Genomic DNA, 13402 nt, shown 5'->3' on the forward strand with positions numbered 1-13402 from the left:
CTTCTTTCTTGAATTTTCTTGTATTAGTGTCCCTGGCCAGGAGCACTTGTAACTGGCTGATCCTTCCACGTTGGAGGTTATCATCTGCCAGCCCCAGCCACCAGCTTTTCAAATGCATCCAATCTTTAACTTTTTGCAGGTGGCTTTTCTGTCCCTGTCTGCTCCCCTGGTGTACACAGCAGGTGTGAGCTCTTGTTTGTCTCTCCCTAAAGCTCCTTCTTAAGCCACAGCTAATAGGTTTCTGAGAGGCCCAGAGATGTCTGCTGTCTGCAGACCAGAAAGGCAGACCCAAGGTGCATGGCTCAGGAGGAGAGGACCAGAAGAATGGTTTTTTTGACTGGGAGGTGTGTGGACCCACTCGCAACTAGCTGAGCCACCCACAGCTTCCTGCCACTTTCCAGGGCAGTAGAGATCCTACCTAGTGAACAGGGAGTGTGGGAGAGAGAGGACTTGGAGACTGGAATTCTTCCCACCCCGAGTAAGAACCCAGTGGCTACCAGATTACCTATTTAAAAGTCAGTTTCATGGCTTCGAGACAGAGAACTGAGACCTCTGTTGTGTGTAATCATTGGAGGGATCATAGAGGGATGGGTGGAATTAGTGTAAGGACAGAGGTGACTGCAGTTTGAAGAAGGATCCCGTGTACCAGTTAGAGGGGTGCGTAGCGGGGAGTGGTGGGCAGCATGCTCAGGCATAGGGGTTGAGGAGACCTCTGAGGACAGGACATTTTGAGAGTGACCCAAGTGGAAGCTAGGGAATAGCCTTCCAGGTCTGCAGGCAGCAGAGTCAGGGCTGTACTCTGGTCCTTAGGAAGCCACCGTGGCGGTGGGTGTGCTTAGGGCTGGATGGTGGCATCTGAGGCAGCCATCTGCAGGGGTACACGTAGCCTGTCTCCTGAATTGAGAGGCCCTTGTGTGATTCTGGAGAGTCCTTCCAGGTTCCCCTCCTTTTTTATTTTCTCTGCCTTTGCTGGCTATTTCTAGAAAGAATGTGCTTGCTCTGTTACCCAAAAGGCCAAGGTCTGAGTTCCAGCCCGGATCTCCCCTGAAGAAGAGAGACTAGGCTGGGTGGAGTCTCTGGGGCCAAGTGACCCCTTGGTATCTCATGCGGTCTGGGAGGAAAATACCTCATTGTTTCCGAAAGAATTCAACAAGGCGTGTGTCTATATGTGCTTTATAATTAGAATATGGGCCTCCTGGCTTGTATTGCAACTGGAGGGAACTGGTTCCTTGTTGGAGTTCATGCAGCATTTTCAATAGGCAGTGTGATTTCTGGTGGGACAGTCACCTCCTTCCTCCAAGCATGGCTTGGAACGTGTCACATTCCCAGGAAACAGTTTTCCTGAATATGTGTTTTAGAGGATCTGTAAGTTATTCTCATGCTGCTGTGGTATGTAGAACACAGTAAACACATAGACACACATATGTACACACAGAGATACACACACTCTGAGTCCCACAGATACACACTGAGTCACACAGACACACTGAGATACACATATAGATACACACACACACACACACACACACACACCAAAATTAAACACCCTGAGCTGGAAGAGGGAGCAGCCTAGGTAATGTGGAGAATCTTGATGTTGTAGAACACATGGAAGGGTTGTCTCTTCCCCTCCCCACCTAGTTGTGTCTACACCGAAGCTCGGCTTTGGGCTGGCTTTTCTTCTGTTAGCTCTAGTCAGTTTATTTTACCGTGTTTTGTTCTTCTCCACGAATCCAGATCATCTTACTTTCTACCAAAACAGTACTTGCTCATTCTCACAGGCAGGGCGCTAAGCTTGGAAATGCAGGGTGCCAAGTGTTAAATTTAAAGTTTTAAATTAAAAATTGTGGCACAGTCTCCATCACCATGCTTGGCAGTGCCCTTGTCCCTTCTTGTTTGACATGTGAGGAGACAGACTGGCAGCAGTTGTAAGCTGAAACCTGGTTGTAGGCAGAGCTAGCCAGCCGGGGGTACTAACATTCAAGGTGGGGTGTGCGTGTATGTGTGTGCGTGTGCATTTCCTTAAATGAAAGCATGACACATTTGCTTTAAATAGAATTTTATATCCTGTTTGTTCAGGCTAGTGTAACTCTATGATAGATGGCCCTAAGATTGAAACTGGCTTTAAATACTGTTTTGTTGAATAACCAGATTTGTCTGTCCGCCTCCCACCCCCTGGTCTTCTTGTCACACACTCACACTGACTGTATTGACGTGGTCAGCGTGTTTCACAATGTGCTTGAGTCATTTCCCCAGGAGCCCTGAGTTTAGTTACTCAGAGGGAAGGCATGCATTGACAACGAGTTCTCAGCCCCTTTCTTTCACCCAGCTGTCAGGTTCTATGGAATCGAAAATAGAACTGCCCTAATGTGATGCAGGCCACACACTGTTTACCGGTCACTTCGGAGGTGGCCAGTCTTGTGCACAGCAGTGTCTGGACTGCAGCGTGGATGAAGCAGGATGTGGGGTGTCTTCCAATGGGGTCCCTGAAAGGGGAAGACTTTGGAAGCCGGCCGCTCACAAGAAAGTAAGAAAGAGGAGGAGGAGTTACATACCTGACTTGGGCAGCTCTGCATCCCGTGCTCGGCAGCAAAGAGGAGACCTTCACAGCCTTACGAAGGTGGAGAAGGAGCCAAAAGATGAAGAAATTAAGCCTGGGGATCCAAGCTACGTGCAGCCCAGCACGTGAGGGGCCGAGTCCCTTGCTAGGCATCTGCAGATCGGCTTTGTGAGCTGCAGAGATTTGTAACTTAATGCAGGGTCGTTCACGGTGGCAGCACGGATCAGGAGGCTGGCTATGATGAACTGTTGGCTGCCTTGTGCTTCTAACCACTCAGTAGGTATCTTGTGGAACAAAGATCTGTACACAGGCTTCTCGAGTGCTTTTCAAGTGTCCTGTTTTTTAAATGACAATTTCTGTGCTGACCGTTTCCCTTCTGCTTGCCCACAGTATTAACAACAGCTGAAAAGAGCTTTTGTTTTTCTGGACTTGAAAAGCACAGAATAGAATGTTAGTAACTTGGCGGTAGTGCTGTTAACTGACTTTGGACCAGAACTGGAAATGGTGCTTAATGATGTTGGATGTAGAATTACTCGCTCACATGAGACTTTAATCATATTGACCTGTCCTCCTCTTCCTCCTCCTGCTTCTCCTCCTCCTCCTCCTCCTCCTCTGCCTCCTCTTTTGAAAGGCTTCCTGTGGGGTTTGTAGAGCTTTGTGAGCTGTGCAGAGCTTTTTTGCTGCCCAGCAAGTTTCTTTGGGGATCAGGGCTGTTGTAAGTCTGAGGATAAACTAATCAGTTAGGGCAGGTATTTGTGTGGTGAGCGTGACCTAACCCTCCTGGCATCTGACAGCGCAACATCTCTTCCCTCTAAATCCACTGCTACTCCCGAGCCAGGCCATGCGCTAGGTTGCTTTGCTCTAAAGTGAAAGAGGTGAGGCGTAAACTCTACGTTAGGTTTTGAGTCAGGAGGTCGACATTGCTCACATGTTGGCTGTTTGGACTTAGGAAGTTAGAGGAAGATGGGCTGATTACTAAATTTAACCTCAGTCTTCCGTTTCTGAAGTCTATGGATGCTCAAACCAGGGTCCATGAAAATAAATCTCAGGAGTGAGTTAAAAACGTCTTCATGTTCAAGTTTTTCTCTTTCAAGTGTTTCATGAGTCACTTGCTAGGATTTACTATGAAGATTTTGGAAGTGGTGGGGTTTTTTTTTTTTGTTTTGTTTTTTGTTTTTTCTTTTTAAACATCTAGAGGGTTTTGTGGGCAAAGGGTTAATTGACTTTGCCAACTACGTGAAAATGCTTGCATCTTATAGAGTTACAGAAGTAGCACTGGTTTAGCACGGGACTTAGCAGTGAATTAATGTACTATTGTATTACAGTTTAAAAAACTTTATGTGTGGATGTACAAGAGTGTGCACATAGCATTGCTTGTGACCGGAGATCAGAGGCCAATTTGTGGGAGTCAGGCCTCTCCTTCTACCATGTGGGGCGTGGGGACTGAACTCAGGTTGTCAGACTTGGTGGCAAGTACCTTTAGTGTCTGAACCATCTTGGCAGCCCCAATGTGATACTTTGTAAGATTAAATCTTATGTGCTTAAAAACGTGTGTTCTATCACCCAATAATGAACTTTTCCTTGGTCTCCTCTCTAAATGTTAAACCATACCTATGCTTATAGATGTTCACATATATGTAAACATAGATGTTTATATTTTCTTTTTTTAGTAATTTATTTTTTATTTTATGTACATTGGTGTTTTGCCTACATGTATGTCCATGTGAAGGTGTTGGATCCCCTAGGACTAGACAGTTGTGAGCTGCCATGTGGGTGCTGGGAATTGAACCCAGGTCGTCTGAAGAGCAGCCAGTGCTCTTAACCACAGAGCCATTTCTCCAGCCCATATGTTTATAGTTTCATCCCATGTTCTGATACATCTACGCACTAAGAAAAGACCCAAGTTATTGGCCTCACGGTATGCTCTCGGATCAAAGCCAACATAACCTTGATGTGACTAAAATATATCTGTGTGCTACTTCCTCCTGTTTTTGAAATGACCTTCGCCTTCCTTTTAAGTTTATATACACTGAGTTTTTGCAAAAATAGAAAAAAAAATCTTCTGACAATGGTGGTGCATGCCTTGGGAGACTGAGACAGGAGAATGGCCTCAGTTTGGGGCAGTCTGGGATCTATAGGAAGATCCTGTCTCTTAAACAGCATTAGCAATAAACAAACAAAAGGGCAATACTTTAGAGTCTTTTAGTTTCTTTTTATCCTAGTGTACAGGTATGATTCATTCCTTATTCTATGGAATATTGTATGTGTACATCTGTATTTCTAACACCTTTGAAATAGGAGTCATTATAGTGTGCTACAGTGCACAGAGTTCCACTAACTGCACCTAGGGGTGCTGGAGATAGTAACTGGAGACAACTGTGAAAGTGTGAGCCATAGCGGGACAGGGACCCGTCGGAGCCAAGACCCAGCTCCACCATTTGATGCCAGGAGTGTGACTCCTCTCTTTGGTCACGAGTATCTCATAATTGTAGTTTTCTGGGTAGCTTGAGGAGTGGGGCGGGGGATTCAGTAATTATTAATTGCGTTTCTTTGCCCCAAAGATGCTAACAGGATATCAAACATGGAAAACATACATTTTTCTTTTAAGTTTAAGGTAAATAGACTTCTCATGAGTCATGACTTGGGAAAGGGTTTCTATGCCTTTAATCCCAGCGCTAAGGAGGCAGAAGCAGATGGATCCCTGTGAGTTTAAGGCCGGCCTGGTTCCAGGTCACCCAGGGCTACATAGAGAAACCCCATCTCCAATAAGTTAGTAAGTAACTAAATACATACATAAATAAATAATCTGCTGTTCTGGCCAAGTGAGGATAGCAGAGAGAGAGGCATTTGGGGTACAGCTGGGAACTGAGTGATGCACCCTCCAGGGCCTGCTGTCTCCTCTCCTTCGTAAGGGAGCTGACTAACGCGCTATGCTGTTTCCCTTCTCCTCCTCCTGTAGCAATCAGCGGAGTGGAATAAGTACGATGACCGGTTGATGAAGGCTGCTGAAAGAGGGGATGTGGAGAAAGTGTCCTCCATCCTTGCCAAAAAGGGCGTCCATCCCGGCAAGCTAGATGTGGAAGGCAGATCGGCGTGAGTATCCCCTGGTCACTGAGGTCTGGGTAGAGCCCTGGGGTCCAAATGCCATCTGCGAATTGTGGCTATCCCTCTTGTGACTTTAAAGGTCTGACACAGAACTGTTTACTTTGAACTATTTTAGACAAACTAACAGTTGTCCTCCATTTAATTCTTTCCTGTGTCCAGCTGCTTAGGCAAAGCCCAGCCTGTGCTATTTGGGGTATTCTCATTGACAAACTTTTCCTCAGTCCTTATCGTATTTTATCTTTGAGGCAGCCAAGCGAAAGACGCAGAGAGAAGTCTTGAGAACGTAATTAGCTTGTTCTGACCTCAGGAGGCCTGGAGCTGGGATGTGGCTCCAGCTTCCCACCTTGGGAGCATTCAGTAAAGGGCACTGCCCTTTCCTCCAAGCCCCAGTTGGAGTTTTTCATTTATTTAGATCATTTTTGTTTCAGCAAAACTGAGCAGAACAGAGAGGAGCTGGAGACCTGGTGTGCCTTAGGGAGACACAATTAGAGAGCCCACCCTCACTGCGTTTGTGTGAACGGACTCCCGGATTACTCTGTGCCTCTGAGCCAATGTCCCTTCCCCACCCGACCCAGATCTCCACCGTTTCCTTTCTGGTTGAGGCTAAGAGGCAGTAGGGTTAAAGGGTAGATCTTGATTCTGTTAAGACTCTAATTACAGCCCTGGCAACTGTAGCCAGGAGCCCTCCCAGCACCAGAGGTGAAAAGTCCCATTTCCTAAACTCCCTGTCTTAGCCTTGCAGGGGATTTTTTTTTCCTTCAAAATTGTGTGGTTGGAAGTGAGCTGCTAAATATAGAAGTGAATATTAGGAATCTAATCACTAATGTTTGATGTAGATTATGACTTTGGAATGTGTAATGTTTCAGTCGAGCAAAGTGAGACTACAAATTCAGGTTTTAACAGCAATAAACCTTGAAACTGTTGGCTTCACAGTCTTTCAGTTTTGTCCAGCAGCTTTCTAGTTGTCTGTTTCTTTGTTTGCTTTCATTGAGACAGGATATCTCCATGTAGCCTTACCTAACTTCACCAAGATATAGACCAGACTGACTTCAAACCCATGGAGATCCACCTGCCTCTGCCTCCTAAGTGCCGGGATCAAAAGGTGTGCACCATCAGGCCCAGTCAAGTAGAATTCCTTTTTACCTTAAAAATAAGTTAATTTTTATGTCTTCCTCCTATTTTTTTTTGACAAATCTTAAGCTGTTTGATGTGGCTTATAGCACAGATGGTAAAATGTAATTTCTACAAATGAGTTGTAGTCCCTTCTGTCTAGTCTTTCCCCAACGCTAAGGGTGGCAAAGCCCTCTGTGCGTGTGCCCACAGTTCTTGTACTTTCGGTGTTTGGAATGGGCGTTTGCTTGAGTGTCTGGTGTCTGTTGGCCAAAAGTTCATGTGTGCGATTATCTTTATTAACCGAGCCCCACAGAATCAGTGTCATTTGGTGAACACCTGGGTCCTGTTAAGACTTCCAGGGTTTCTTTGTAGGAAGTAGCCGTCTACGTGGGACGCACAGGGGAGGATGTTTCCCTTTTTATTTATATGGTTAGCTATATATTCTTTCTTAATGAAAGCACTTTGGATTTAGCTAACTTTAATGTGTTACAGATGTATCTTCTATATTATCTCTAGTGGCAAAACAATTTTAATTTGAAGTGTTTTTTTATTTTTAATTTTGAATGTGTTTTGTTATATTTTTCAAGACAGGATTTCTCTTTGTAGCCCTGGCTGTCCTGGGACTTGCTCTGGAGCTAGGCTGGTCTCAAGCTCACAGAGGAGATCCACCTGCCTCTGCTTCCCAAGTTCTGGGATTAAAGGTGTGCAACACCACTGCCAGGCTTAATTTTGAAAAATTTAAAGACAATTTCATTTTGAAAATTTTTTGTTTTCATTTTTTTACTTTTACTTTTGAAAATATTTTATTTATTTTATGTATATATACGTGTGTGTACATACCCAAGTATATGTATGTGGGCATTCAGGAGCCCACAGAGGCCAGAAAAATGGATTGGATCCTCTGGGACTGAAGATATAGACTGTTGTGAGCCACTGTGTATATGTACTGGGAATTGGACCCATGCCTTCTCTAAGAGTAGCCAAGTGTTCTTAACCACAGAACCATCTCTCTAGTCCCAAGGTTTTGAAATTCTTTTATGAAGCAACAAGTACTTCTTGAACCTATTGTGGTTCCAGAAAGATACTAGGGATGGTGGTAATGGTAGAAACCTGTGTTATTGATCAAGAATATCCAGTGCAGGCACACAATCCTGTAACTCCACTCCAGTGGATCCAACTCTCTCTGGCTTCCAGACATCCTCAAACACACAGGCACACACACACACACACACACACACAGACACAGACACAGAAAAACACACAGACATATAATACAAACATATATATATATATATATATATATATATATACATACATACATACACAGACACACACAGACATACACACACACAAAGACACACAGTCATAGAAAGACACCCCCCATACACATATACTACATGTATTTAAAAAGAAGAGGTTCTCTTGGTTGCAGAGTGTTTCTGTAAAGCTTTCTCCTATGTCACGTACAGCTCTGTGCCCATGTTTCTATGACTGACATGATTCTTCCTGAAGCATGCCTGCTATTTATAGTTCTGCAGCGTGGGCAGTGCTTGGGAATTAGCTGGGGATCCTGCTCTCGTGTGCATGGTCAGTGTCATGGTGAGCTGTTATGAAGACCATAGTCTTTGTAAATTTGTGAGCTGAGGAGTGCAAACAAATGATCCCAAACTGGCATTTCCACGGTCTTAGACCTTAGTAGGGAGGAGGACTCCACCTCTAAGGGCCACACAGTGTGTTGTGGGGCGTGATTGTCTCAGGAGACCTAATGATGCCTGTGGCCCAAATGTGTTTGTCCTATTAAAATGGAGAATGGGTTTATCTGTTAAGAACAGCTCTCTTGAGTGCTTTGAGCTGTCCTCAGCCCTGCTGTCCTAGGGAGGGGCTCATTCTCTGGTTGCATGTCACCTGTCTTAGTATTATTAGAGTCTCATAATGACCTGCTATCTGAGAATGAATTTGCAAGCTATTCCGCATTTTGCCTTTTGTCTTTACTTGTTCAGACATTTGAGAGTGTGGCGTCACACTTGTGACTGAGAGTATAACAAAAAGTAAAACAGACAGTAAACTCTGTTTTTATTATTGAGTTTGCAGTTGAGTGGGAAGAAACCCACAAGCCACAGAAGAAATCAATATTGGACTTATATGGCATAAACATGTTAATTCTACGGAGACTGGTGAAGGCAGGGATGAGGTGCCAGGAGAATAAGGCTTCAACAGTGGGAAACTGAGCTCCTCTGCTCTGGCCAGGGAAGGAGCCTCCTGCTGAGGGTGATCCCAGCGTGGGTCTGCACTTTCTCGCCCTCCTCCTGACATCTTCAGAGGCTGTCCTCTTGTCCAGGATCTCCTTCCTCTGTCACCTTGGACTCAATGCCTTTTACCCACAATGCCCATCTCCTCACAAGTTTGGATTTGGATAAGTTCTTGTCAGTGCCAGTTTATTAATAAAAGGTTTTATTTTATGTGTATGTGTGCACACATGTATATGAGCCAATGGAAAACAGAAGGGGCAGGTCCTCTGGTGCAGAGTTTTGGGTTGTGGTAAGCCAACTGACGAGGGTGTTAGGAGTTATCTGGAAGAGGAGCAAGTACCCTTAACTGTGGGTCCCTCTCTCCAGCCCCAAAGTTAGCGTCTTAAGCAGGCTTGACTACCTTGTTAGGGGCCTTCATCAATGGGGTCTGCTTGTGTGAGATGTCAGTCACATGGGTAGAAGAGGCAGAATTAAGTGCTGACAATAGTCACTGTGGGAGAGAGAAAGCATGGGATAGCTTAGCTTGGTAATTCCAAAGAGAGAAAGTCTATTCTGCTGTGGTCTTAACCCTCTTCTATAACGTTCTGGAGTAGTTTCAGTACATTTCAAATCAAACAAAATAACATTTAGAAATGTTCCAGTGTGGTTAGAAAGTGGCTTAGTGGGTGAATGCTTGCCACCCAAACACAAAGACCAGAGTTCTTATCCCTGAGCTCATGGAGAGGTGGGGTGCAGGGAGGAGTCAGCCTGTCAACTCCTGAGCTCAGAGAGTGGAGACTGGTGGGCCCTGGGCAGGCTGGCTGGGCAGGTGCAATTTCGAGACCCTGCCTCCCTGAGTAAGACAGAGCCCGATGAAGGAAGACTCCCAGTGTCAGCCTCGGGCTTCCATGTGCATTCACACACCCTCAAACACACATATACACACACACACACACACACACACACACACACACACACACACACACCCTCAAATACACACACATACACACACACCCTCAAACACACACACACAAACACACACACCCCACAGGGATATACACATGCTAAAAAAAAAAAAGGCAAGAGGAAAAATTCCAGTGTACATTAATTTAATTCTAAGAAGCACCAGGGGGCTTGATAGCAAAATAATAAATTACAGGGCTAATGATATTATATAATGACCTTTTCTCTCATCAAAGCTGTAGAATATTAAAGTGTTTCATATTAAGAAGATACTTCTAGAGTGTCCTGGCTAGTTTATGAATCAGATTTTTTAAGAATTTCAGATCTGGTAACTAAAAATACTCTATTTATAAAGGTGTTCTAACAAAGCAAAGCTTTTGTAACACTGTGTGTGTGTGCACATGTGTATGTTAATAAGGGATGATGTTGGTAGAACACTTTTTAAAATGTGAGTGCATGTTTTGCCTGCATATGTATCTGTGCACATGCATACCTTGAGCCCAAGGAGGCCAGAAGAAGGTGTTGGATCCCCCGGGACTAGAGTTACAGATAGTTGAGAGCTGCCATATGGGTGCTCGGAATTGAACCTAGGTCCTCTGGAAGAGTAACCAGTGCTCTTAACCACTGAGCCATCTCTAGCTCATGAACATTTAACCTACCTTTGTTAGTTTCCATGGCGTAACGGGTGTTCTCTTTCATTCAGCTTCCACGTCGTGGCATCCAAAGGGAATCTGGAGTGTCTGAATGCCATCCTTACGCATGGCATTGATGTTGCAACCAGGGACAGTGCAGGTACACCTCCTCCATTAATAACCCTCCCTCCCCCTCTCCCCCTTCCCTCTCTTCTTCTCTCCCTCTCTGCCTCCTTCTGCCTTTCTAAAGCTTGGGTCTTTCATACACGGGGCAAACACTCCAGCAGTTATACCCTCAGGTATTCCTCACATTCGAAATCAGACAGACTTGAAAAGTGAAATAACAGTTTCTGCTTTAGGTTATTTATTTCCTTACCATTGACTTTTAGATTTATTTTATGTGTATGCATTGCATGTCTGGCTATATGTATGTGCACCATGTGAGTGCAGTCACTGTAGAGGCCATAAGTGGCTGTAAAATCCCCTGGAGCTGGCTGCGAGCTGGCTGATGTAGGTACTGGGAACGGAACCCAGGCCCTCTGCAAGAGCAGCAAGCGCTCTTGTGCCACTGAGCCAGTGTCTTGGACCCTGAGCTGCTGAGCTGAGAAAACATTGACTCCCGAGTATCGCCATGAGAGAGGTCAAGTGCAGGGGATGTAGGTGCCGCAGTGCCGGCTTTAGAGACTTTAAGGGACTGTTTCATTTACATTCACATCCTGTGCCATGTCCTCTCTGTGACGAGGGCATTTGACACTCGGTTAGATGTCTTATGTGCTGGAGACATAACTGCTTCCGTGGTGGTGGTAGGGATAGTGACAGGTGACATTCTATAGCATCTGGGTGGCTGCTTTTCAGAGCTGCTGAGCACCTTACAGTCTTCAGTCATGTTAATTCACATCACTTCTCTGCACCTCAGCCAACAAGGGTAGGACGAGTGAGCGCTCACTCACTCATTCACTTGCCCCAGGCTCCACAAGAGTCCAGTGCCCCTAGGGAGCCTGGACTGGGTTTGCCTGGCTGGATCACAAGTTATTTAGACAGTTGGAATCTTATTTTTCTCCTCATCTCTTGCTTGCCCCTGTCTGTCTCTTTAAATCTCACTGCTGAGTTTGCACATTCAAGGTAAATATGCAAGTGTTTGGACACAGCTGTTGTTCTTCCTTCAGTGAGAGCTGTAGATGTTGATGAACTTGGATAAATATTTTTATTTATTGCTTGCGTGGATGGATGTGTGCAAGTTCACACTCACATGCCCCAGCATACACGTGGAGGTTGGAGTACAAAAGCAGAAATTGCTTCTCTCCTCCTATCTACCATGTGGATCCTGAGGAGAGAACTTGGGTCACCAGGCAGGAAGTGACCGCCTCTGCCCCCTGAGCCCTCTTGCCAGCCCTCTGAGCTATGCCTGCAGCTCGGGAACTGAAGTGTGCCACCATCATGTTTCACAGACAAGAGGGAGCGTGGGTGCAGTTGGCTGTGCTGTGTCTGGTCCTACACTCTCTGTGGTTGGCATTAGAACCTGGCTCATCAGACCTGGGGAATTGTACAGCCTACTTAAACTCACATTAAACCCTATGCGTGTTGAAAGCCTGTGTGTCTCTTTTCTAGCCAATGTGCTTGTGAAAGCAAGCTGCACATTAAGATATTTGTGAAAGAGCTAAAGGGCGTGACAGGTTGGATGTTGGCATTGCCCATGAAACCCTTATGCCTTTCACTATCTAAGTGAGATGTATGTGTAAGGACATATAGTTGCAGGGGAACAACAGGATGGCTCAGTGGACAGAGGCGCTTGCCACCACCCCCCCAAGCTGGATGGCCTGAGTTTTATCCCCACAGGGACCCACATGGAGGATGAAGAGAACTGACTCATGTAGCTGTCCTAAGACACTTGCTGTGGCACATGGCTACCCACAAATAAGTTAGTGCATATGCGCACAAGTGTGTGTGTGTGTGAGAGAGAGAGAGAGAGAGAGAGAGAGAGAGAGAGAGAGAGAGAGAGTTCTAACCAGAAATGTTAGGTGAAACCTAAGTGTTTCTTTTCTTTTTCTATACCATCTTTCTTGTCTTAAAAATATATATATTTATTTTCTATTGTATGTAGATTGGTGTTTTTTGCCTGCTTGTGTGGCTGTACATCCTGCTGAGGCCATAACAGGGTGTCAGATCCCCTGGGACTGGAGTTACAGATGGAGTCACCATGTGGGTACTGGGAACTGAACCCAAGACCTCTGCAAGAGTAGCCAGTGCTCTTAACTCCTGAGCCATCTTCAGAGCCTACCCTTTCCTTCCTGTCCGTCCCTGTGCCACTGTGTAACTACTGTGTCTCAGGCACTGCCCCTGTGCTGAAGCTTTGGAGGCACATGAAGACAGACAGACCTCCAACCCATTAGGGACTTGCAGGATTCGGTTTTTAGCTGCCTTTAGAGGTGTGTGTGTGTGTGTGTGTGTGTGTGTGTGTGTGTGTATGTGCGTGTGTGTGTGTGTGTGTGTGTGTATGTGTGTGTATGTGTGTGTGTGTGTGTGTGTGTGTGTGTGTGTGTGTGTTGCATTACTAAGATGTCAAACATCTTAGAAACTGAAAGCCTGTTTATAGATTATATATACTGTCAACCAGTTGGGCAAAAAATGTTGTATTTCTATGAAGACTCCTGTATGAAGAAACTAATCCTTCACACAGACTTGAAATGTTTGCTTTTGTAGGGAGGAATGCGCTTCACCTGGCAGCTAAGTACGGACACGCGTTGTGCCTGCAGAAACTTCTACAGGTAGGCATGGCGGGACACTTGCTTCCAAGCGAGACCCTA

The 13402-nt window shown here is 45.4% G+C and overlaps 1 protein-coding gene across 7 annotated transcripts in view; it reads left to right on the plus strand.

The window, feature by feature from the left end:
• The window catches only part of Uaca (uveal autoantigen with coiled-coil domains and ankyrin repeats), an 87226-nt gene that overhangs the window by 42118 nt on the left and 31706 nt on the right, over nt 1-13402 (plus strand). For 5 of the 7 annotated variants that reach the window (XM_017313609.1, NM_028283.3, NM_001357407.1 and 2 more), the window contains 3 exons: nt 5517-5650; nt 10670-10758; nt 13299-13363. In XM_017313609.1, the coding sequence (XP_017169098.1) occupies nt 5517-5650; nt 10670-10758; nt 13299-13363 (288 nt within the window). Of the gene's footprint in view, nt 1-2264; nt 2834-5516; nt 5651-10669; nt 10759-13298; nt 13364-13402 lie in introns of those variants that run through there. The other 2 variants (XM_030244634.1, XM_006511482.4) reach the window with 2 other exon arrangements.

The sequence above is a fragment of the Mus musculus genome, chromosome 9, assembly GCF_000001635.26.
Source record: "Mus musculus strain C57BL/6J chromosome 9, GRCm38.p6 C57BL/6J".
Taxonomy (NCBI): domain Eukaryota; kingdom Metazoa; phylum Chordata; class Mammalia; order Rodentia; family Muridae; genus Mus; species Mus musculus.